Source organism: Schistocerca piceifrons, chromosome 5 (genome assembly GCF_021461385.2).
Source record: "Schistocerca piceifrons isolate TAMUIC-IGC-003096 chromosome 5, iqSchPice1.1, whole genome shotgun sequence".
In the NCBI taxonomy this organism is placed as follows: Eukaryota; Metazoa; Arthropoda; class Insecta; order Orthoptera; family Acrididae; genus Schistocerca; species Schistocerca piceifrons.
Genome location: NC_060142.1, coordinates 334107464 through 334130004, shown reverse-complemented (window position 1 = coordinate 334130004; position 22541 = coordinate 334107464). Strand labels below are relative to the sequence as shown.

Here is a 22541-nt window from a genome sequence, read left to right as displayed (position 1 = left end):
TGTTACCTTGATTATTTTCTTAAAGTCACTCTCTCAAATTTTCCTGATGCTGTGAAATTGCTATGCAGTGCCACTCCTTGTACCGTGGGGCATACTTCTCCTTCTGCAGAGGGTCGTGGGTTGCAACGGAGCTCACATCTGTGCCAACTCACTACAAAATGACATAGCTGCCTTTTATCTTTTAACTTCTTTCAACTGTCTCTGGGATTCTCATTGCAGGTAGTGCCTCTTGTTCTCTGCCTTCCAAAACACTGCCAGGCAGAAATACCAAATCATAAGCGGCCCATTCACAGCAGGTGGATGCGCCCAATCGCTGTCGCGTGTTGTTGACATTCTGTGGTTGCGCTGCTTGCTCCGACTCTGTACACTGACCAAACTAGTGCATGCACAGTAGATAGTTCCTACAAGGTAGATACCTAAATGATGTTTTTTCATGAATGGTCTTCATCTGATTGCAAGGACGAGGTGCAACAACTGTTACACCAGAACTTCAATCTGTGCAAGATACTATATGATATAAACCAGTTTTTGATAATTATTCTGCGTTACAACAAAATCTCAACCTTGACTGCAATTTGCGGTGAACAGATCTGACATAATGAATAGTTCTCAGTAAGTCACAACAGGTGTGTGCAATGCTTGCACATATCACTTAATCAGAAGTGACAGTTCTCAACTCTGATCTCTTGCAAGCCTCCTTTTCTCTGAGACTTCCAAGGCACCACCAAGCTGTGATGCCAAAGCTTAAGCGAGCCTTCACAGCAGGTAGACACACGCTGTCGCCGTGGTGCCTTGATAATATCTGGAACCAGCAACTTTTGCATCCCACCTGTACATTTGTTAAACCAAAGCATGCACAGTGGAATGTTTCGCACTTAAAACTACCCAAACTATGTTTCCAGTTAACATTAATATCTTCTGTCAGCTTAAGACGATAAAGTTGAAACACGATGATCCGAAGAATCACACACGAAGTGAAATTTCTGCTGTCATTATGAGGAACACGCACATTATATAGGTTGTACGGAGACATAAGAGAGAGCATTCTTCAGTTATCAGAAACTTCAGGTGAAATCTTTCTATACACACAATATCACAAGCTGCAATTAAATCAAAAATATGGAGGACATTTTTTAGCTTTCTTGAAAACCTGGTTCAATAAATGCTGAGAGACCGATGACTTGATCTGTACAACTATGACCTGTTCGAAAACCAGCTTGTTCAGCAGGGATGTTTTCCATAGTTTTGCTCTAAATTCCACGTAGAATCAGTGTTTCCAACAGGTTATAGCAAGAATTACGGAGAGCTATAGGACAAAAAATTTCTGCATTATCTATTGGTTTTCCATGTTTAGGGATCCCTTTAGTCTTTTGGAACGCACCTTGTCTCCATAATGCTGTTGAAGAACACTGCCAGCCACTGTTTAGCACGAGGACCATTATTTAATAAAAATTTGTTATGCACTCCATGCCCACAGACTTTCCCAGCTTCTATACTTACATGGTGCTGGCTATTTCTGCATTTCCAATGTTTCATTAACTCAGCAAACTATAAGCATTTGAAGTAACACATCAATATTTTATATGTTGAACCCGCCAAAGGGGGCATACTACTGCTGTTAACATGCTCATTAAATATGAATAAACTGTATACAAAAGTAAAAAATTGAATCTCCACCACACCTTTTTATGCACAACTTCAATCATGTTCTCATCCTTCCTGTAATCTTAATGTCTTCATGTTCATTAAATTGTTGGTGCTAACATCACCATTACAACCTTCGATTTTATAACAACATTCTGCTTTCTTTGGATGTTCATTAAATCTGGTAGAGTGCAAGTTTATTACTGGATGGAATTTCCTGTTTCAAGAAACAGGTTTCTACATAATAAACATTTCTATGATACCTGTAACCCACTAATGAAATGTTTATTGAATGTGTTCTGTACTCTGTAACCAAGCTTGCTCACTAACGTATTTGCTGAATTTTACATCCCTTCCATGTCTTTCACAATAAGGTTTGACTCATCTGCAGACAGAAAAACATAAATTAGAACAGAATAAAATGTGATATTCAATCGCTCATATTTCAGTTACACAGTGTTTTCTAAGGTTTTTGAGAAGGTAGTGTACAAGACAGGTAATAAGTTGTAGAGCATGTAATATTTTGTCAGAATTACATTTTGGATTGAAGAAAAGAACACCAACAAAAGTGCATGAGGCACTTGCTGTTAAAGATAGTTCAGTATATTTTTTGTTTTTATTATTAAGAAAAGCATTTGCCATGCTATACTTTTGCTTAAGTGGGGGTGTTATGGAACTGGAGGAACTGCCCTAGGGTTCATTTCCTTCCAGCAAATAGGAAGCAGGAGATTGTCGCGTCGACAAAAAACAGGGAACAAATATGAATCTGACCAAAGTGCTGTAAAGTGAAGGGTACCACAGGGTCTGTTTGAGGTCATCTGTTTCCTTAAAACATGTGCCATTAAATATCACATATGATTTATTTTATTTTTTTCTGTTTGCAGTTGAGTCAAACCTTATGTGAAAGACATGGAAAGGGTGTAAGATTCAGCAAATAAAGGTCCTGAGTTCGAGTCTCGGCCTGGCACAGTTTTAATCTTCCAGGGAGTTTGATTCCGCAAATAAGTTAGGGGGTAAGCTTGTTGGTTACAGAATACAGAACACATTCAATAAACATTTCTTTAATGGGTTACAAATAGCAGAGAAATACTTATTCAGCAGAAACTTGTTTTTTGAAAGTATGACATTCCATCAGGTAATAAAACCTAGCAAACATCCAAAGAATGCAGAATGCTGTTATAAACTTTACAGTTGTAATGATGATGTTGGCACCAAAAATGTAATGAGCATGAAAACACTAAGATTATAGGAAGGATGAAGACAGGAAGAAGTTTAACATTTCAATTGCATCATGTCACGAACTTCTGACACAGTGTCTTGGAATGCATTATTGCTGCCAAGTTCGTCCCACGGCTCATGAGTCAAGACCTGAAAGACCTTTGCCTCGCAATCTGTGAACAGTTTTGGATCACGCAAATGAGACATTCCTTAAGAGAGTCATAACTAGTGATGAGACATGGGTCTACAGTTATCACATTGAGACCAAGGTTCAATCTCCACAATGGCTCTGGAAAGGTTCTCAAAGACAATGCTGATAGTTTTCTCTGACTTTGAAGGATTCGTTCATCATGAATTTGTGCCACAGAGACAAACTGTTAATTGATAGTACTACTGGGACATGTTGCGACTGCAAGAAAATGTGAGAAGGAAATGGCTTGAAACATGGCAAGACAATTCATGACTCTTGCATCACGATAACGCACCCGCACATTCATCCCTGTTGGTGCGTGACTATTGCACAAAAAACGAAAATGCTGTACTGCCTCATCCCCCATACTCTCCAGACCTGGCTCCTACAGACCTTTTATTTATTAACAAAGTTGAAAATCCCATTGAAAGGATGAGTATTTGCAATGATTGACTAGATAAAAAAAATTCGCAGATGGTGCTTCAAGCGATCCAGCAAGAAGCATACCAAGACTGCTTCCAGAAGTAGAAAAGGCGTTGGGAGTGGTGTATCAATTGAGATTATTTTGATGGAGACCACGCACAACATGTAAAAGATAGCGTAGAAAAATTTTGTAGACTAAGTTATGGAATTTTTTGAACAGACTTTGTACATAATATGCATCTATGATGATGATGGCAGAAAACTTGGAGACGGAAGAATGGTGAGCTTGCAGAGAAGGTCCTGGCTAAAGTGCAAAATACATCAACACCTTCAAAATATTTAATATTAAACATAGATTAATGATGCATCAAAGCTAGCTTTTGACCTGTTAACACATCCTCTACCTGCCATCCTGACAGCTTATCCTAATACTTAGACCATCAAATGTCTCTCCAAACACACGGCACCTTCCGTCAGTGCAATGTGTACACCCTCCCCTGGCAGTAAAGACTGCATGCTTATTTTACTGGAACTCTAGTCTGTTCTCATTTAATCCTCAGACACCCGCACCTCTCACATTTACCATGGCCTTCCTGTACAAATAGAAAGATACAAGAATAGGGATTAGTGTGAAGATACAGCCACACTGTTGGTCCCCCTTAATTACAAACAGCAGAAAGTGACAATCACATGGAGGGTCATACAATTTTCTTAGAGTCAGCTACTTCTGGAATCCCACATGCGCAGTGCTCCACAGAAGGCCCCCCCCCCCCCCCCAACTCTGCTATGTAGAGCTCACTGGCATTTCAAGGTGCAGTCTTCAGACTAGCTGCTACCTCTAAATCCCACTCACTACAAACAGTTTTAGAAAGAACTGTTTTATACAAATTTTTGTCTAAAATTTTTAAAATGGTTCTTGCAATTTAAATTTTATATTATTGCAACACACACACACACACACACACACACACACACACACACACACTCTCTCTCTCTCTCTCTCTCTCTCTCTCTCTATTGGTTCCACTTAAGACCCTGTAACTGTGATCTGCATATGGTCCCTTGCAACAAGAGGTTCCACTACAGTGAATGAATGCTGTGTCATAACATTGTGTATGCCACTCACTGTTAAGAGATGTTTTACGTTGCGACAAGGGAGGAAGGGGAGGTGGAGAGTGGTAAGCCCTGGGTTGTAGAAACCTTCTCTCTGTTTTAAATATATGATAGAACAAGATTACTGCTCATATTAAAAGATTTATTAGCTGCCACTATTTCTGTCAGTTTTTTGTGGGTGAGCAATGAAGACCATTGTCTGAAAGCTTAGGTGTGATTCCAGTCTTGTTTGCATGTGTTGACAGATCAAAAGCTTCCATTTATGCTACTGATGTTAAAAAAGAGCTCTTGGAAAATTGTCGTAATGTAGGCTTCAATCCTATGACAAATTTATTCTTTTATGAATGCCATTTTATAACATACAGATGGCCTTACATATAAATATGAACTCATTTCACATGTGCAGTCATAATTTAATTCACATTTTGGTCAACATAAATTATTATATATCCAATATCAAAGAAGAGAGATTACAAGTGGAAATAATAGTCACACTGAAAAGGACATCACATACAAGAGAAACTGTACAAGTGTGCAAGTACACAAACACACTGGTTTTCCAGCAACATTTTGCATTCATTAAACAGTCTTACAACTTTATACATTTCAACCTTATACATTACAACTCATTTAGACTTTATCACAAAGGTATCTCATTTCATCTGAAGGCTGAGAACAAAATAATAACTGACTGGTGCTTTAAATACTTCTGGGTGTTTAATTGGTGAAACTTGGTTTGCATGAAATAACCATCCTACCTTCAGAATGATTTTTACAACAGAAAATGTCTCAACATCCTCCAAGGAACTTGCCATCAGTATCAACGTTAAAAGAAGGTATACACCAAATTATATTTACATGGTCTGAACACCAGATATTAATAGCCTCTGTGCCATAGAATGAAAGGTTATTTGTAGGGAAGCACACCTGCTTCAAACTTCTTTATTAGGAATTAATGTACAGTGTATGTAACTCTATATATATCACAGTCCCAAATTTGTTCCTACTCCACTTGTAATACACAGGAGGGGAAAAAAAAAAAAAGATTTAATAACACATTGCTTAATTTAAAGATGTTTCAAAATATAGTAGGTACAAAAACATTAACCCCAAGTTCTGAAGTAAAAATAAGAAATTTAACACTATGGATTTGAACTCACACACGAGTTCTTTATAAAAGATTTTTCTGGCAGTCTCTCATGAAAAACGTTTCTATAATGCACAGACCAAATTGTAAAACTGCAAGTGCAACTTTAATTACATTAATTACTTTTCTTTTTACAAATTTTAAATTACACCCTCTACTAATAAATAATATTTACACTGCAGTAAGCACAATGTCTGAATTCAAAATAACAAAGGCTAATTAGAAATTAAAGAGAATAAAGGAAAAGAAAAAAAATAGTGGATTGCCTAGATCACAATGACATGTAAACATTACAAGTAATACTTTAAAGAGATGCTTTTCTGTAGTTCACTCCCAGCACAAGAACCACTTGTACAAAATAAAGAGTACCTCACTCCTGTTCTCAAAGGTGTATATACACGAACACACGTACACACATAAAGACAAAATATACACTTAATTCATTTCTTTTTAATATGGAGCAGAGAACATGGTTGTTGGTACACCAGGTTGTGGGCTACTTGATTCTGAATCTAATTCCAACATTGTTGGCATTCCTGCAATGAACAAAGAGCTTGGAAAAGATGGTGGAGCCATCCTCAACGGAGTAACAGGATTGGCAGCTGTACTTGTGGGTTGTCCCCCACTTAAACGGGGATCTGGAGTAGATGTCCGTGTGTCTGGTGGGGATGGACTGTCCAAAGTGATAACACTTGGGCTCATGTAGCCAGAGCTGCTTACTGCGTTGAAGCTGCCAACTGGTGCTGAGCTGCTGTTCACAGTACTACTAACACAAGATGAATCTGTAACAATAAGATTAGACACTCAGTTTTGCTAAATATATTTGTACTGTTTCACAATCACAAAGAGAACTGGGAAACTTTATTCAGAATACATTAACCCATTAACTTTTTCACATCGACATTCTGGTATAAAATATGCTTGGTGTTCGAACGATATCAAATTCAGGTTAAAACTCAAGCTTTTGAATGTTATCACCATCTTGTCTGTCTATTGGCAGTGTGACATCACTTGGAGGGTGGGATTTGCATATGCAAATGCAAAAAAATCATTGTAGTGGTATGCCGCCACCTCTCCCACCAAGCACTGACAGAGGTTGAAGGGGAATGGAGACTACCCTCGGCATAATGTAATCCCTTAATGAGTCATTATTTTTGGATCTTTTAAGACGCTCTGTTTTAAGAGCTCATCTGCAGGCCGCAGTCAGATTATAACCTCATCTCTGTTAAAAGTAGTTATTGCATATGCAAAAGCTATCACTTCTTTTATTACGGAATCCCAATACAGTGACACAAGGGAGAGGAAAGATGATGATATGCGTTTCCATACATCTGTGTTCAGTGCAGCACTCTGCTACACTGCAGATTGTCTCCTCTCTGTAATTTTTGCAACACTCATGTGGCACATTGTAGACAACCGGTACTCACAAATCCATGCAGTTTTTCACTGGACACATCGAATCCTTCATTTTCTGCAGAAAGCACAATACTGGTCTAATATCATATTTACATAATATGGGCACAATTTTGTTTAAGATCACTCTGAAAGTGGAAGGAATTCTGCACGTTCATCTTTTTCCATTGGCTGGATGGGTTTATGTCTTCCATTCTGCAGAGCATTCTAGCAAGTTTGGGCACATATTACATAAATATGGTCTTAGTCTAGTATTCTGACATCTGCAGAAAATTAAGGATTTGCTGTGTTCTGTGAAAGACATCCTGGATTTAAGACTACTACATTTCTACACAGCATCAAGTAGAGAAATCTGAGGAATCAGAGATAGCAGAACACAGTCTTATAGTAGAACACAAGATCAACTTTGAGATGATGAAGGTCCTTTCCCAAACATCCAACTACAGGGGTTCAGTAATAAAAAAAATCTGTAGAAATTCTCTTGTGTACCGACAATTTTAACAGAGGAATAATGTAAGTGGTGCACATGAAGACACCAAACAAAAATCAACTGTTAAGGGAATAGATGATGAAGATTGACTCCATTCCCCTTCTGTCCTCAATTGCAGCCCAGGCATGAGTGGGTGCATACTGCTGCATTGCCCATTTTTCTGCATTTGCATATCCAGATCCTGCCTTCCAGGTAATATCACTCCACCAATTGACATCAGAATTCCAAGTGATGTAACACAACTAATGACGAGCTAAAATGCCAACATAAGAAGAAGCATAACTCCGTCTAGGCAGACCATTAACTCCTGACGAATAATGTAATGATAATCTTTGAAAGCTCGAGTTTTAACTCCGACCTGACATGGTCTGAACACTAAGAAGATTTTATACGCAATTCTGGAACAGGTTACGTACTGTACAATGTATATGTGCCTGTCAAAGGCAATCAACATTTTCATAACCAGATGTATCTAGCAACATAAAACATAAGTCTGCCAACACCAAAATATAGAAACACCATTCCTTGGGGGACACCTAACGAGAAAGAGAAAGAGAGAGAGATAGAGAGAGAGCGCCCATTTTCACATTGAACTTTTGATCAATGTCAAATCGCACAAACTGATTTTTTTAAATTATTTATTTCCTATGGGTTTTGATCCTGTAACAGCCTAAGCCCATAATTCTGCACATGGACAAAAAAAAGGCAATTTAATCAACCACACATGACCAACTATATCTATCAGGAAGCATCAGCTAGGTCTGAGAACTTGTTTTGGTAAATGCTGTTTCCAAGTTGGGTCAGATTCAGTGAGTAGAGTTGGTGGACCATCAATGACATTTTGGTTTTGGCCATAAATTGCACGACATTAAACACAATGTGACAGGGAGAATTTTGTGGTGGAGGAACCAATGTTTTGACTACAGGGGGATACTGAACACATACAGAGAAAGGCAGCACAAATGGTCACAGGTTTGTTTAATTCACGAGAGAGTGCCAAATAGATACTGAAGAAACTGAACTGGAAGGCTCTTGAAGACAAATGTAAACTATCCTAAGAAAGTCTATTAATGAAGCTTCAAGAACCAGCTTTAAATGACTTCTCTACGGATATACTACAACCCCCTATGTATCACTCACACAGGGATAGCGAGGACAAGATTAGAATAATTACTGCACGCACAGAAGCATTCAAATCATTCTTCCTGGGCTGCATCTGTGAATGGAACAGGAAGAAACCCTAATAACTGGTACAATGAGATGTACCCTCTGCCTTGCACCTCATGGTGGTTTGCAGAGTATAGATGTAGATACATTCAAAAGCCAAGTACTCTTAGTATTCAACAACTGTTATAAAATCTATAGAATGTGGCTGACGTAATCTTTTTATTGTTTATATTCTATCTCTCTTAATTAATGTATGAGAGTCCGCCCCTGGTATCTAGGTGGTCAGCGTGACCGAATGTCAATCCTAAGGGCCCGGGTTAGATTCCCGGCTGGGTTGGGGATTTTCTCCACTCAGGGACTGGGTGTTGTGTTGTCCTAATATTCATCATTTCATCCCCATCGAAGCACAAGTCGTCGATGTGGTGTCAAATCAAAAGACTTGCACCCGGCGAACTGTCTACCCGACAAGAGGCCCTAGTCACACGACATTTAGTTAATGTATGAGAGATTCTGCTGGATCTGGTTTCTGAAATGTGTATTTCCCATTTCTCAGTTGAAGTAACTGACGTTATTAGAGAGAAGGAAGGAGGCTAGTGTTGGGCTGGATTCTCCCACTATGTGCCTCTGCTACATGAGCCTCTGAACCGCATGACCAAATATATTTATCAGGAAGCATCAGTTAGGACTAAGCACTTGTTTTGATAAATGCTGTTTTGAAGTTGGGCCAGATTCAGCGAATAAGGTTGGTGTAATATCAATGACATTTTGGTTTTGGCCATAAATTGCCCGACATTTAATACTGTCTTGACAGGGACCATTTTGTGGTGGAGGAACCAATGCTTTGACTAACATAATGAAGACTGATTTTTCTACAGTTCCTTACATGATCACTGTATCATTTGGAGGTAGAAAGGCTGGTCAATCAAGATATCTGGGGAATAAATTTATGGCTGACTATCCAATTCTGTTGAGAGCTAACATAATGTTTAGTTGTTTTTTCAGGTGCAAAACTTTTCCCTCTTTTTAGTGCCTGTTTAGAAATCTCCCATGTGCACTTATTGTGTAAGTTTTTCATAAAACTGATGCCATGAAGACTTTAAAAACGAAACAGATGTTAGCATATTGTCTGTCATGTCTAAAATTGCAAACTTGCTAAATAAGTGCAACAACGTGTACATAAACAAGCACTGTTACTTAATTGATGTTTCCACCGAGATGATGGTTGGTCATCAGTCATCTGGTTGAAACAGTGTGATCCAAGAGATCCATTTGCATGCAAGAAGAGTGAGGTAGCAATGAAAAATAAGATGTTTATGAGAGAAAGTAAAGCTGGTGAGGTAGGACTGCTTCAGTGGAGGTGAGAAAACAAATATCTGTACGGTCTCTCTATATTTGGACATCAATACCTAGAAATGTAGTAGAGTATTAATAATTATTTAATTTGCTCTAACTACATGTACATATAAGCCTTGAATCTGTGTTACCTGGTGATGGGGACTTTATCCCCAAAAAGAGTTGTATGTAAAATACTGGTGTGTGTTGAATAGACGGTGAGAAAGTGGTACATCAAGTATTAACTATTAACAAAATTAAATATATAATGTGTCATGGTCCTCAGAATAGACCTGTAAAGCTGTGAATATGGAGAGTTACATATATTTTTTGTTGTTAAGTTTGACTTCTGTAAAAATACTACGTAAATTATCTCAGTTGTTAAATAAATAAATAAAAGTACTTGGAGAGACTGGAAGGACCCCAGGAACAAAATGCAGTACCAGTTCAGCAATGGGCAAAAATCCAGTCACAGTTTGCAACAAAATACACTAATGGATTTATTGAATCATGTGACGAACTGTTAGCCAATAATTATCTTCAGGAGAAACAAGAAATGTAGTACACATAAGATATATACACTATCCTACCTTTCAGAATACTTAAGTTCTGAAAGTTAAGATAGTGTATGCAATTTTATAAGTTTGTAGTGGCAGTACTGACACCTGAAGATAAGTACTGGTCAGCAATTCTGTCTCCTAATTTTATAGTTTACTCGTGAGAATTTTTTCTTTCGACACTACTCGAGTTTTATACTATATGTAAGACTTGACATTATCTGCTAAATGACCTATAAGTGAGTCAGTTTGTGCAATGGAGTTCAATGGAATGACTCTTAGTGAACAGTTTCCCAACTTTGTGTCATGTACGGAGGTATTTTATCATTTAGCATCAAAAGTTCTAATTTACTGAGTGAACCTCTATTCTAATTGTTAACACGCAATACTGCTGGTTCCCTTAAAATATGTTACAAACCCCCAATGTTGAGTGACCTGAGGTGACTCGGCAAGTTCCTGGAATGCTTATGTGGAAATGGCTAGATTTTTATTCAAACTACAAATCCCCAATTTGGCATACTAACCTTTTCCACTGTAACACATAATTCAGTACTATTGCTCTACACTACCCAACAAAACATTATGAGATGTTTGATAATACAAAGTTACAGTCTGCAAGTAGCAAAACAAAGACTAAAACAGCAGATCAACCAGTATAAGTTGTAGGCTGCATGTTATAGTGAAACTACATGCACAAGTGACTGATTCTAATTTATGTATTCTGCAACCAGTACACAGTCACTTACCAACCCAGCTGTAACTCACATCATCAAAAGTCCCACATATCTTATTCTATTTTTACAAATCTGTATGGGCTATTGCCATCTGTACAGAAAAAGAGCTTTTTTTAGCTGAAATGATATGGTTGAATAAGCACACATCTATAGTTTGTCTTAGTGTGACATATTTCATTCTAGCATGGGGCATGCAGTGACATTAAACAGATGCCAACTGAAAGCCAACTATGCTGGAACTCTGCTGCACAATTCTAACCAGAACATGGAAAATTGTTTCCTAGTCTAACGCATAGTTTCAATTATCAAGATAATCCACGATTACTAATTAGTGTTCAAATGGATGCAATACAAATTTATTTCAGAAGCGTATCTTCTGTTACCACGGCAGAGATAAAAATGCACTCTATTCCCTTAACATAAGCTTGCAAGATTACCGAGTGTTATCTTAGATGTTACCACTATTTTGGAAGTGGGAAGAATAATGTCATCTGCAAACAACCTACCTCTAAAAATTTAAGGGAGCATTACAATTCCACAGTAGCATCAATGTGGACAGAATGACTAGAGGAAAACCGAAGTTGCAATGCAAAATCGGTTGATCGGTGAAGATTTATTCCTGAAATTGAGAAATAATGCTAAGAAAAGTGAGGTGCACACATCTGCTGTAGCAACAACACAACTACTTCAAATCAGTTTAATAAGGGCTGTAGCTTGAAAAAGTAACACTTAATACACTTTCTTCCTTGGAAAAGTTTGGACATTACATTCAAATTCACATGTAGCATAACAGACAGTTACACACAAGTTATCTGAAGATCGTTTTGAGGTTCAGAACTGTTACTTGTAACATCTTTATTCCAGATGAAAATGTGTCATGCTGCTACATAAGGCCACTACTGTATGCACCTCTAATAGCAACCATGTGAGCAAAGTTGTCTTTGAAAATGAATTAAATTTTCTTGTAAACGCTAAGAAAAAGTAATGTTCTTTGCTTTAATTTCCTTTAGTCCACTTCACATCTTAACAGTGATTTTGTCAAATGTGGGAACTACGGCTCAAGCATTTCATCTTCGTGAACTGGAAGGTGGTTATAACATATTTTCCACCATCATAAATTCAGTCTGCACCTAATTCTCGCCAGGACCTATAAAGCAAACACATGCTCATAATGTCTTTACAATACAGGTGTAAACTGCTTTATAGATTAACACTGAATGATGGTAACAATAGATTTTCACAGCAATACTATCACTCAAATGTTAACATGTAACAACAATGCAAATTGAGTCTGTCAATTCACCTTACTGTCTATTTTGTGTCTTTGATTTAGACTTATACAGATCAGCAGAACATTTTTATCAATGACATAAAGAGACACCACAAACAGTGCAATAGAACTGTAAGTTAATTTGTTGACTCGTTTATGGAGGACGTAGTAATAGGATCCCTGATGTAGACAATCAAAAAGAGTTGAAAATAAATAAGTTGCCAGGTCCAGTTAGAATCCCAGTTTGATTTTACAGAGAGAGATCTACGACACTGGCCCCTTACTTAGTATGCATTTATTGTGACTCTCTTGCCTAGCACAAAGCCCCAAGCAACTGGGAAAAAGCACAGGTGACTCCTGTATGAAGAATAAAAGATCAACACAAAAAATTACATATCAATATCCTTAATATCAGTTTGCTGCAGAATTCTTTAATATATTCTGAGTTTGACTACACAGGGTGTATATGTGGACAAGGAAAAAAAATTCCTGGATTTCCTGGTTAAAAAACACTTTCTCCCGGATGAAAATACACTTTTTCCGTGTTAAGTTGGCTTGGTTCAAATGGCTCCGAGCACTATGGGATGCAACTTCCGAGGTCATTAGTCCCCCTAGAACTAGTTAAACCTAACTAACCTAAGGACATCACACACATCCATGCCCGAGGCAGGATTCGAACCTGCGACCGTAGCGGTCTCGCGGTTCCAGACTGCAGCGCCTAGAACGGCACGGCCACTTCGGCCGGGCCGTGTTAAGTGACAGTATACTCTTCCTCGGCACTGTAAAACTCATCAGTCCTATGGTTTTATATACGGGAGTAGAATTTCCCGGCACTTTAGAAAACGAAACTCAGAGGGGGGGAAAACACGTTTTGAAAGAACTTTGATATGCAGCAACATGTACACTGCATATTTTCGTGTTACGAAGGCATAAATTTGAATTCCACCAAACACGGCATGTTACTTTCCGAAACATTGAAATCGAGATTGCGATGCACTTTTGTAAGACAGTCATAGCTCCTGTCACGTGATCTTGCCAGCTGATGGCAGCATAGGACACATGATGTAGTGAGCCAATGGCAATATCACTCTTAAGTAGCGCCAACACACAAATAAGAAAAGTTAATGGTTTAAATTAATATACACAGCATTCACATATAATATTGGTCTCTAAGATTAATAAGCTGGAAAAGAAGCTAAGCTTTCACATATAATGTTGACCTTTTTTGCGCATGTTACACTTTAAGATACATCCCACAAATGTGCCAGTAAAACAACGTAAATTTCTGGTCTTTTGGGCTCGAAATTCTTCTAAATGGTCGTCCTCAAAGAGTTGATTTTTAAATGAGAGTCAAACACTTTGTGATTTAAGAAATTCATCGTACATTCTCGCACATAGTTCATCTGGCGTAAAAGGAAATCTGCTTTGAATTTAACGCTTTTCAAACCACCATTCGCAATATTTTCCCGCGACCTGTTAGAAATAGGTTCGTTTCAGCAGTTGCAAGAGAAAGCCAAATAACAGGCATCACCGCGCTTGCTCAGCTACGATGACACAGGAAGCCCATATGTTCATACGTGCAAAACATTAAAAGATCTTACGTGTGGCATAAAAGAAACAAGATATCAGATGATACTTCAAGAGCGTTGGAATTTCATGAACCATACTAAAACGCATAATTCGGCTTAAAATGCACATTCGTATGTAAATTTTCTTGGAGTACCAGTACTGTATTATCTCATGTTTGGTTCTTTATTATGGCATAATGCCATATGTGCACTTGAAATGCAGTAAACAGTTGGAACTAGCCAATAGTGTGAAATTAAAAACTTCGTTTCAAATAAATTGACTGCCTCAGCAGAAAAGATTAACTTTAAGCCAAATCTCTTTACCAAACCGACAAAAATAACTTAATTGTTCTGTCAGAAAGGTGGAAATAAAATCGGAAATTAATAACATATTTTAGATTTCCATAATTATGCGAACGTATTTTAATTCATTTGATAACTCTCGGCCACAAAAATCCGTTTTGTTGTCATTTAACGTCAGAGCAATAAACGAAGAGGAAACAACAAAATCACTGAATGTAAACACAGGTCATGTGGACGCTCCCCACCACAACTCAGACTGCTCTGTGCATCAGCCCCAGATTTGCTATATTTCCGAACCAAGGCGATATTAAGCAGTGGCGCCTAGCCACACTTCTGTAACCAGAAGTGGGAGAAGGTACTACTCATACGCGACTCAACTACGCATGCTCAAGAGCCCGCCCACAACAACTCAAAAGAATCTAATTTAAACAGTTTTCACGTTTCGCTCATCGGAGGCAGTTTGTTGTTTTAAAGCATTGCATAGTCTTCCTAAAGCCTTTGACACACTTTGCTGTTGGCAGACGCTTGTACGAGCTCTGTTTTGTTGTTGTATACGGTGCATTTCCTTTGCAACTTAAGTTTTATTTTCGTTTTCTTTTTTCTCTCGTTCATGTTTTGCTGCTGCAGTATTTTTCTGCTGTAGCAGGATACAGTAATATCCTTTGTTAGAGTATTGGTTCTTACCAGTCAATATCACAAAAATTTAACTGAAAGCTGAAACAATGCAAAATTCCCGGAATTCTAAACAATTCCCGGGTTTTTCCCGGTTTTCTCCCAGATGAAAAAATTCCCGGGTTTTCCCCGGATCTCCCGGTTGTCCCGGGTCGTATACAGCCTGCTATAGTAAATTTCCTTGAACAATATTATGAAAAGGACAGATTGCTACTCACTGTAAAGATGACACACTGAGGCACAGACAGGAACAACAAAAGGACTGTTACACATTTAGCTTTCGGCCAAAGCCTTCTCCAGAAAAGTATTACAGACACACATTCGCACAAAGTCTCCAGAAAAGTATTACAGACACACATTCGCACAAGCAAACACACCTCAAGCCGCTTTGGCCCCACTGCAGATGATTAACAACGGCCTGTGCACGCGGACTAGGTTTCCAGATATGTGAATGACTGGAAGACTTCTGAAAGAATAGACTCCAGTATGTTGTCCTCGATGGCGAGTGTTCATCAGAGACAAGGGTGTTATCAGGAGTGCCCCAGAGAGATGCGATAGGACCGACGTAAATATTTTAAGATGTGACCAAAAAGCTTCCATTCAAAGGCTGCACAGTCCAGAATCCTATGCCAATCAAGCAAAACCACTGTGAGCATTGAGGCAATCATACCAATAAAGCACCAGGTGGAAGATACCAGTTTGGTAAAACACCGTATTCTGCTATGCGAAAAAGTCTGCAACTGCCTGCTGCACATTCTCATCCAACAGGAATCATCAACCCCTCAAGGTCTTTTTAACGGACCAAAGGCATGATAATTGCATAAGGAGAGATCAGGAGTGCAGGATGGGCAACTGAATGTCACCCACTTGAGTTGGTGTAACTTCTGCATTATGACATTTGCGATATGGGAATGTGCATTATCAGGAAGCAGCACCTCTTACCACATAGAATTTGGTGCACCATACCCCAACAATGGTTTTTGACAGACATGTTGCCCGTACATATTCTCCATTCTCTGATGGATGTGTACCACTGTTTGTCCTTTGAGAGCCAAGAAAAGAACAACAGCACGAGGTCCTCGTTGGAAGCATTTGGTAATAATGTCGCCTCAGTTCAAGTTTCTGCATTTACTGCACGCACATTGGAAGGACACGAATGTAACACTAAATCCCTGTTTACATGCCAGTATTTATATGCCCACAACAGATTCATGCTACATTGCATATATGCCGCAGCAATGCCCTCAAACAGAAACTTTTTTTGATTGCCCCCTATACCTGAATGATCTGACAGAAAGAGTGAACAGCAATCTGTGGTTGTTTGCTGATGATGGTGTGGTGTACACAAAGGTGACTGTAAGGGAATACAAGATGACTTGGACAGAATTTATAATTGGTGTTATGAGTGGGAGCGTGCTCTAAATGTAGAATACGGTTCGTTAATGCAGATGAGTAGGAAAAACAATCCTGAAATGTCCAGTAGCAAGCACTAACAGCGAGCTGCTTCATGCAGTCCTATCAATTAAATATGGGTGAATGTTGCAAAACATTATGAAATCAAACAAACCCTTAAGGACATTAATAGAGTGAGTTGGTTGGTTGATTTGAGGTTAAGGGTCAAACAGCAAGGCCATCAGTTCCTCAATCCAGGGATATTTTATCCGTAATGAGTGATGCCTGTGAAGTACTGATGATGAAAGCAAGTAGAAATGGTAAAATCGAGGCACTGAAGACAAGCCAGAGTTGACGAGTGGGCATCCCCAGGGCCTTGCCTGTGATGGTAGTCATCCCACACACTCCTGCTCGAGTTTATCTAGGCGTTTAAGAGCACCCACTATTCAGCATAGCACTATCTCTAAAACAGGAAAGGAAAAAAACCATGTCTAAATGCAATTAAAGGAAAGTAAGACGAATCAAAGAGTGAACTGTCATGGAAGTTGGAGTCAGAAGTCCCTACGACCTACTGTGCGTGTAAGACACCTCAACCCCAAACATCCCACCCCTGCCCCAAAGGTAGCTTGATGTCTTATATCTGAAAACGAAAACCATTTTCATGGAAGAAACAGGGATACAGTTCAACTGTCTGTGAATTGCATACCGATATTTTGAGGCAAAGAATTTATAATGCTTAGCATGGAGGACCAGAAGAAGGGGGCATTCCACTAGGATGTGAGACTCCACAACTACAATGTGGGGGTGACTCATGTAAAATGAAACTATGGGTTAGCCACATATGACCAATGTGGAAGCAACACAGGACACTGGATTTCCTTCTGAAAAGAACTGAATGAGGAGTGCACTCTCTTTGATAGGGGGGAGTTTATTAGAGAGGCCAACAGCCACATGGCAATCTATCTCTGAGCGAGCTGAGGTCATATTAGCACCCGCAAATCCACACCTGGAACTGTCTACACATATGGAGGATGAGTAATTGCTCCTCTAGCCAAATGGATGGCCAGTTCATCCCTGGGATACTCTCATGCCTTGGGACCCACAGAGAAACTGACCAATCAGTGTGGCCAAGTTCAGTGAGAAGCTCATGAATAGCATTGGCCACAGAATGACAAGAGTAACATCAGTCAATAGCCTGAAGACTACTCTATGAGTCATACATATATAATGCAGTTAAGGGAGGCCCATTTCATAAAGAGAAAGCCTCTGTTAATGGCTATCAGATCTACTGTAAAAACACGAAATGTTCCTGACAATGAAAGGTGTTTCTGACCAGCAGGCGATGTAACAGCATATCCTGCCCTATCCAAAGTTTTAAGAGCAGTCATTGTACAAAATGTTACCACCCTTAAACTCCAGAAGAACTGTACATAACAGACACTGAAAGGTCATGGGGATGACAGACTTTAGGATCTTGAAATAGATTGAGCCTAATATATGGTTAGGGCAACAACCAAAGGGTGTACGCGAGAAAACACAGGGTGCACATTCCAGGGAGGGGAAGCAAAGATCGTGCAAGGCGCATTCCAACCAATAGTCCCACCTGTGGGTGAGTGTCAAAAGTTCAATGACACTTGTAAGCAAAAAGAGTGGGCTAAGTGGGATGATCATGGAACTGTCAGGTGGTGGTTGCATAAAAGACCAAGAGTTGGTACCATGTGAACTAAGGAGGTAAGATCCTTGATTTGGCAAAGAGACAGACTGCAGGACTATTCCAGTTGTTTCCCGTGGCCAGATGAACTCCACAATGATGGACTGTGTCTAACAATTTTATAGCTGAAGGTGCTGCTGAGACATAAACTGGCAATCATAGGCCAGCCGAGATGAGATCACAGCCCAGTAAATACAGATATGACTAGCATACTCTGTACATCAAGAGTTGTGGCAAGGAAGCAGATAGCTTTAGGCTTCACATGTAACTAGTCTTTAATTGACGAATATGGGGCAGCCAAGTCAGCTTTCTACCAAACAGAAGCCCCAAAAAATGGGAGTGTGCAACGATGTCCAAGTGCTGGGTATCCAAGTAGAGTTCTGGGCCAGGACAGACTGTGGCACCATGAAAGAAATGCATGACCCACATTTTTGCAAGAGAGAATTGGAAACCAGGGGAAAGGGTCCACAAAGAGGTCCATTGGTTGGCACTTGGGAGCTGATGTTCAGCTGAGGCTAATGTGTGGGAGCTGTACCAGAAGCAAAAGTCATCAACATACAGTGCAGAGGTAACCAGCGGCCCAAAAGAGATCACTAGCCCATTGCTGACAATGAGGAAGAGTGTGATAGCCAGGACAAAGCCCTGTGGGATGCCATTCTGCTGAACCCGTTGAGAGATCAATGAAGGTACCAGACTCAAACCTGGAACAACCACTGAATAAAAATTGGTAAGGAGGCACGAAAGCCCAAGTTACTGAATGTAAGTAAAATGTGATGGCCTGAAGTGGTGTCATATGCCCTATGTAGGTCAAAAAGGCCTGCAGTGAGGTTTGGTATTTAACCTGTAGGACTGCTGTTTCCAAACGGACCAAATGGTTGGCTGTGGATCCTTCTCCCTTGGAAACCACACTGGTAGGGAGAAAAAGGCTCCAAGCCAGAATAATCTGCCGGCACTCAATTTCAAGCAGTTTGCAGAGCACATAGGTGAGGCTAGTTAGTTGGTAGCTGTTTAGAGAAGTTGGATTTTTGCCTGGCTTAAGGACTGGGACAAAATACCGAAGGTGCGAAACCTTCGGGCTACATAAGGTTGAAGATCGTACGTAGAAGCAGTCTTTGAGTAACATTCATGTGTTTGAGTATCTGATCATGAACTGAACTGGGGCCGTATTGTGAGATGAGGCAAGAGCCTGATACAGTTACCCGTCGTCAGTGAAAGATTCATTATATGATTCCGCTTAGCGGGGGCTGAACATAGAGGGACATTTCTTCAACTAGTCATTTCTGCAGTTAAAAGCTAACTGGATAAAAAGATGGCATTGCTGCCACAATGTGGTTTGCAAGATGTTCTTCAGCAAGAACCATAGTGATGCTACGAAGACCATTGTGAAGGGCAGGATCTGGAACATTTGATGATCACTGGCAGCCCAGAAGACTATAGAACTTGGCCCCTACCCGGAGTGAAGAGGCAAACGTTTCTGGATAGGAGCCATAGTGCTTCCAGCATTCCTTCTTACTTCATTTAATAGGATAGTGAGCCTACCAGAAAAAGATGCTTAAAATGATAAGGTTCGTCTGCAAAGGATGATATTAACATTTGTTTCATTTAAAAAGCTATAAGAGTTTTCACATATAAAACTTGGAGGTATTACTTTTCAGCATGCCCTCGCAATTCCAGCAAGTGAAGGTCATGTCCATGACAGTTCCGCTGAATGATCATGTTATGGGTTTCCAGGTTACGAGTGAAAGGGCTGCGAGAACTCATCACACCCGAGTATCACTGGGTTCAGAATCGGACAGCATGGGGGGCCTGGTCCCTCTGGTGTCACCAGAGTCACCTTGTCCTGATTTCCTGCTCCTCCTCCTACTCCTGAGCCCTTGGTGGCTAGGATTCTTTCTTGGGCCTGTCCACAATGAGTGTGGGTACAGATGAAGAGTGGAAGCCTTGAGACCAAAGGTTGCCATTCCTTCAGCTATTGTCTGGTATCTGGTACATGGGGTTAAGGGTCTCAAGAAGGGGGCCTGTCACTGATTGATGCTGGAGGAGGAAGATGCTTCTCCGGTTGGGTGCGGGAAGTGGTTCCCGAAGAGGGTGACACAGGAACCACAAGAGAGGAGGACGATGGGAAAACTGGTTTTCAAAAAAGTTGAGGTCGTGGGACCAATGGCTGTCACTTTCATATAATTAGCTGTCAGATAAACATGTTGTAGGTTTTTGTATTTTTTTACATGCCTCAGTGTATGACAGGTGATAAGAGATTTGTATTCCTGTGTTCTCTCTTGTTGCTTGAAGACTGGGCAAACTGCTGAATGAGTAGGATGATGATTTGTGCAACTGACACGTAAAGATGGTTGTTCACAAGGACTATTTTTGTGGAGTGCTTGTTTGCAGTTAACCATGTTTTGGGTTTGCCGTGCAGCGGGATGACATATAATCAAAGAACAAGCATCAAAAGTTCCTCGTGGGTGGTGGGAGATAAGGTTTCATGTCACACCTGTAAACCATAACTATTATTTTTCCAGGAGGACTTTCCCTACAAACACAAAGGTCAAGAACCTACATTATTCTTCTATCCTCAGGGTCTTTGTTGATGCAGCGGACAGAATGTACACCTCGCTGCTGAAGATCAGCTCATACTTCCTTGTCTGCCTGGAGCATAGCTCTGAGGAATATCATTCCTTATACCATACTCAAAATCTTGTGTGGAGCAATGGTCACTCGTATGCCACCCAGATGTACACATGCCAAGGGTCTATAATCACTAGCAGTCCATTGCACATTTTTCCTAATGACTCAATTTCTCCAAATTTACCTTTAATATGATCCTCAAAAAATAATAGCTTTGTTATAGTGAAAGTACTCCCACAAGTTTGAGCACATACTCTGTATTGAATAAACTGCTTCACTCTTAGATGTCTGCCTTGTCCCTCTTACTATGGGCACCCAGGGTAGGGAAAGCAGTATGATTGTAACTGTCCACATTGAAGTTTCAATTCCTGTCTGAAGAGATGGCCAGATCAGAATGGCCATTGTTTTGGCATAATTTGTTTCATGTGCGAAACATCCATCCTGATGCCACCTACTCCGACCAAGGAGCATAGCTGCTGAACAGAGTAAAAAATCTAACACTGCTGAAAAACAAAGAAACCCTGAAGGAGGAGGAACTGACGAAAGGAGAATTCCAATTAATAAATGGAGCACTGTGTAGGAGGAACTATGATCCCCAGTCAGTCCACACTGCAAAAAATTTAGTAGATGAAGGTCAAACTCAGAAGGGGACCATAAATTACTTCAGCCTTACTTTCATGGTATATTCTTTCATTTACTACCTTTTGGCTGAACGTAGGAAATTGCTGGTCTGATACCAAAGGACCTTGCCATTGGTGGGGAGGCTTGCGTGCCTCAACGATACAGATAGCCGTACCGTAGGTGCAACCACAATGGAGGGGTATCCGTTGAGAGGCCAGACAAACGAGTGGTTCCTGAAGAGGGGCAGCAGCCTTTTCAGTAGTTGCAGGGGCAACAGTCTGGATGATCGACTGATCTGGCCTTGTAACACTAACCAAAATGGCCTTGCTGTTCTTGTACTGTGAACGGCTGAAAGCAAAGGGAAACTACAGCCATAATTTTTCTCGAGGGCATGCAGCTTTACTGTATGATTTAATGATGATGGCGTCCTCTTGGGTAAAATATTCCGGAGGTAAAATAGTCCCCCATTCGGATCTCCGGGTGGGGACTACTCAAGAGGACGTTGTTATCAGGAGAAAGAAAACTGTCGTTCTACTGATCGGAGCATGGAATGTCAGATCCCTTAATCGGGCAGGTAGATTAGAAAATTTAAAAAGGGAAATGGATAGGTTGAAGTTAGATATAGTGGGAAATAGTGAAGATCGGTGGCAGGAGGAACAAAGCTTCTGGTCAGTTGAATACAGGGTTATAAATACAAAATCAAATAGGGGTAATGCAGGAGAAGGTTTAATAATGAATAAAAAAATAGGAGTGCGGGTAATCTACTACAAACAGCATAGTGAACGCATTATTGTGGCCAAGATAGACATGAAGCCCACGCCTACTACAGTAGTACAAGTTTATATGCCAACTAGCTCTGCAGATGATGAAGAAATTGAAGAAATGTATGATGAGATAAAAGAAATTATTCAGGTAGTGAAGGGAGACGAAAATTTAATAGTCATGGTTGAC

At 40.0% G+C, this 22541-nt stretch overlaps 1 protein-coding gene across 4 annotated transcripts in view; it reads right to left on the bottom strand.

The window, feature by feature from the left end:
• Positions 1-4895: 4895 nt before the first annotated feature.
• Positions 4896-22541, bottom strand: part of LOC124799319 (E3 SUMO-protein ligase PIAS3) — a 290452-nt gene continuing 272806 nt past the window's right edge. For 3 of the 4 annotated variants that reach the window (XM_047262906.1, XM_047262908.1, XM_047262909.1), the window contains one exon: positions 4896-6517. In XM_047262906.1, the coding sequence (XP_047118862.1) occupies positions 6186-6517 (332 nt within the window). In that variant the 3' untranslated portion in view covers positions 4896-6185. Of the gene's footprint in view, positions 6518-11934; positions 12048-22541 lie in introns of all 4 variants that reach the window. The other variant, XM_047262907.1, reaches the window with a different exon arrangement.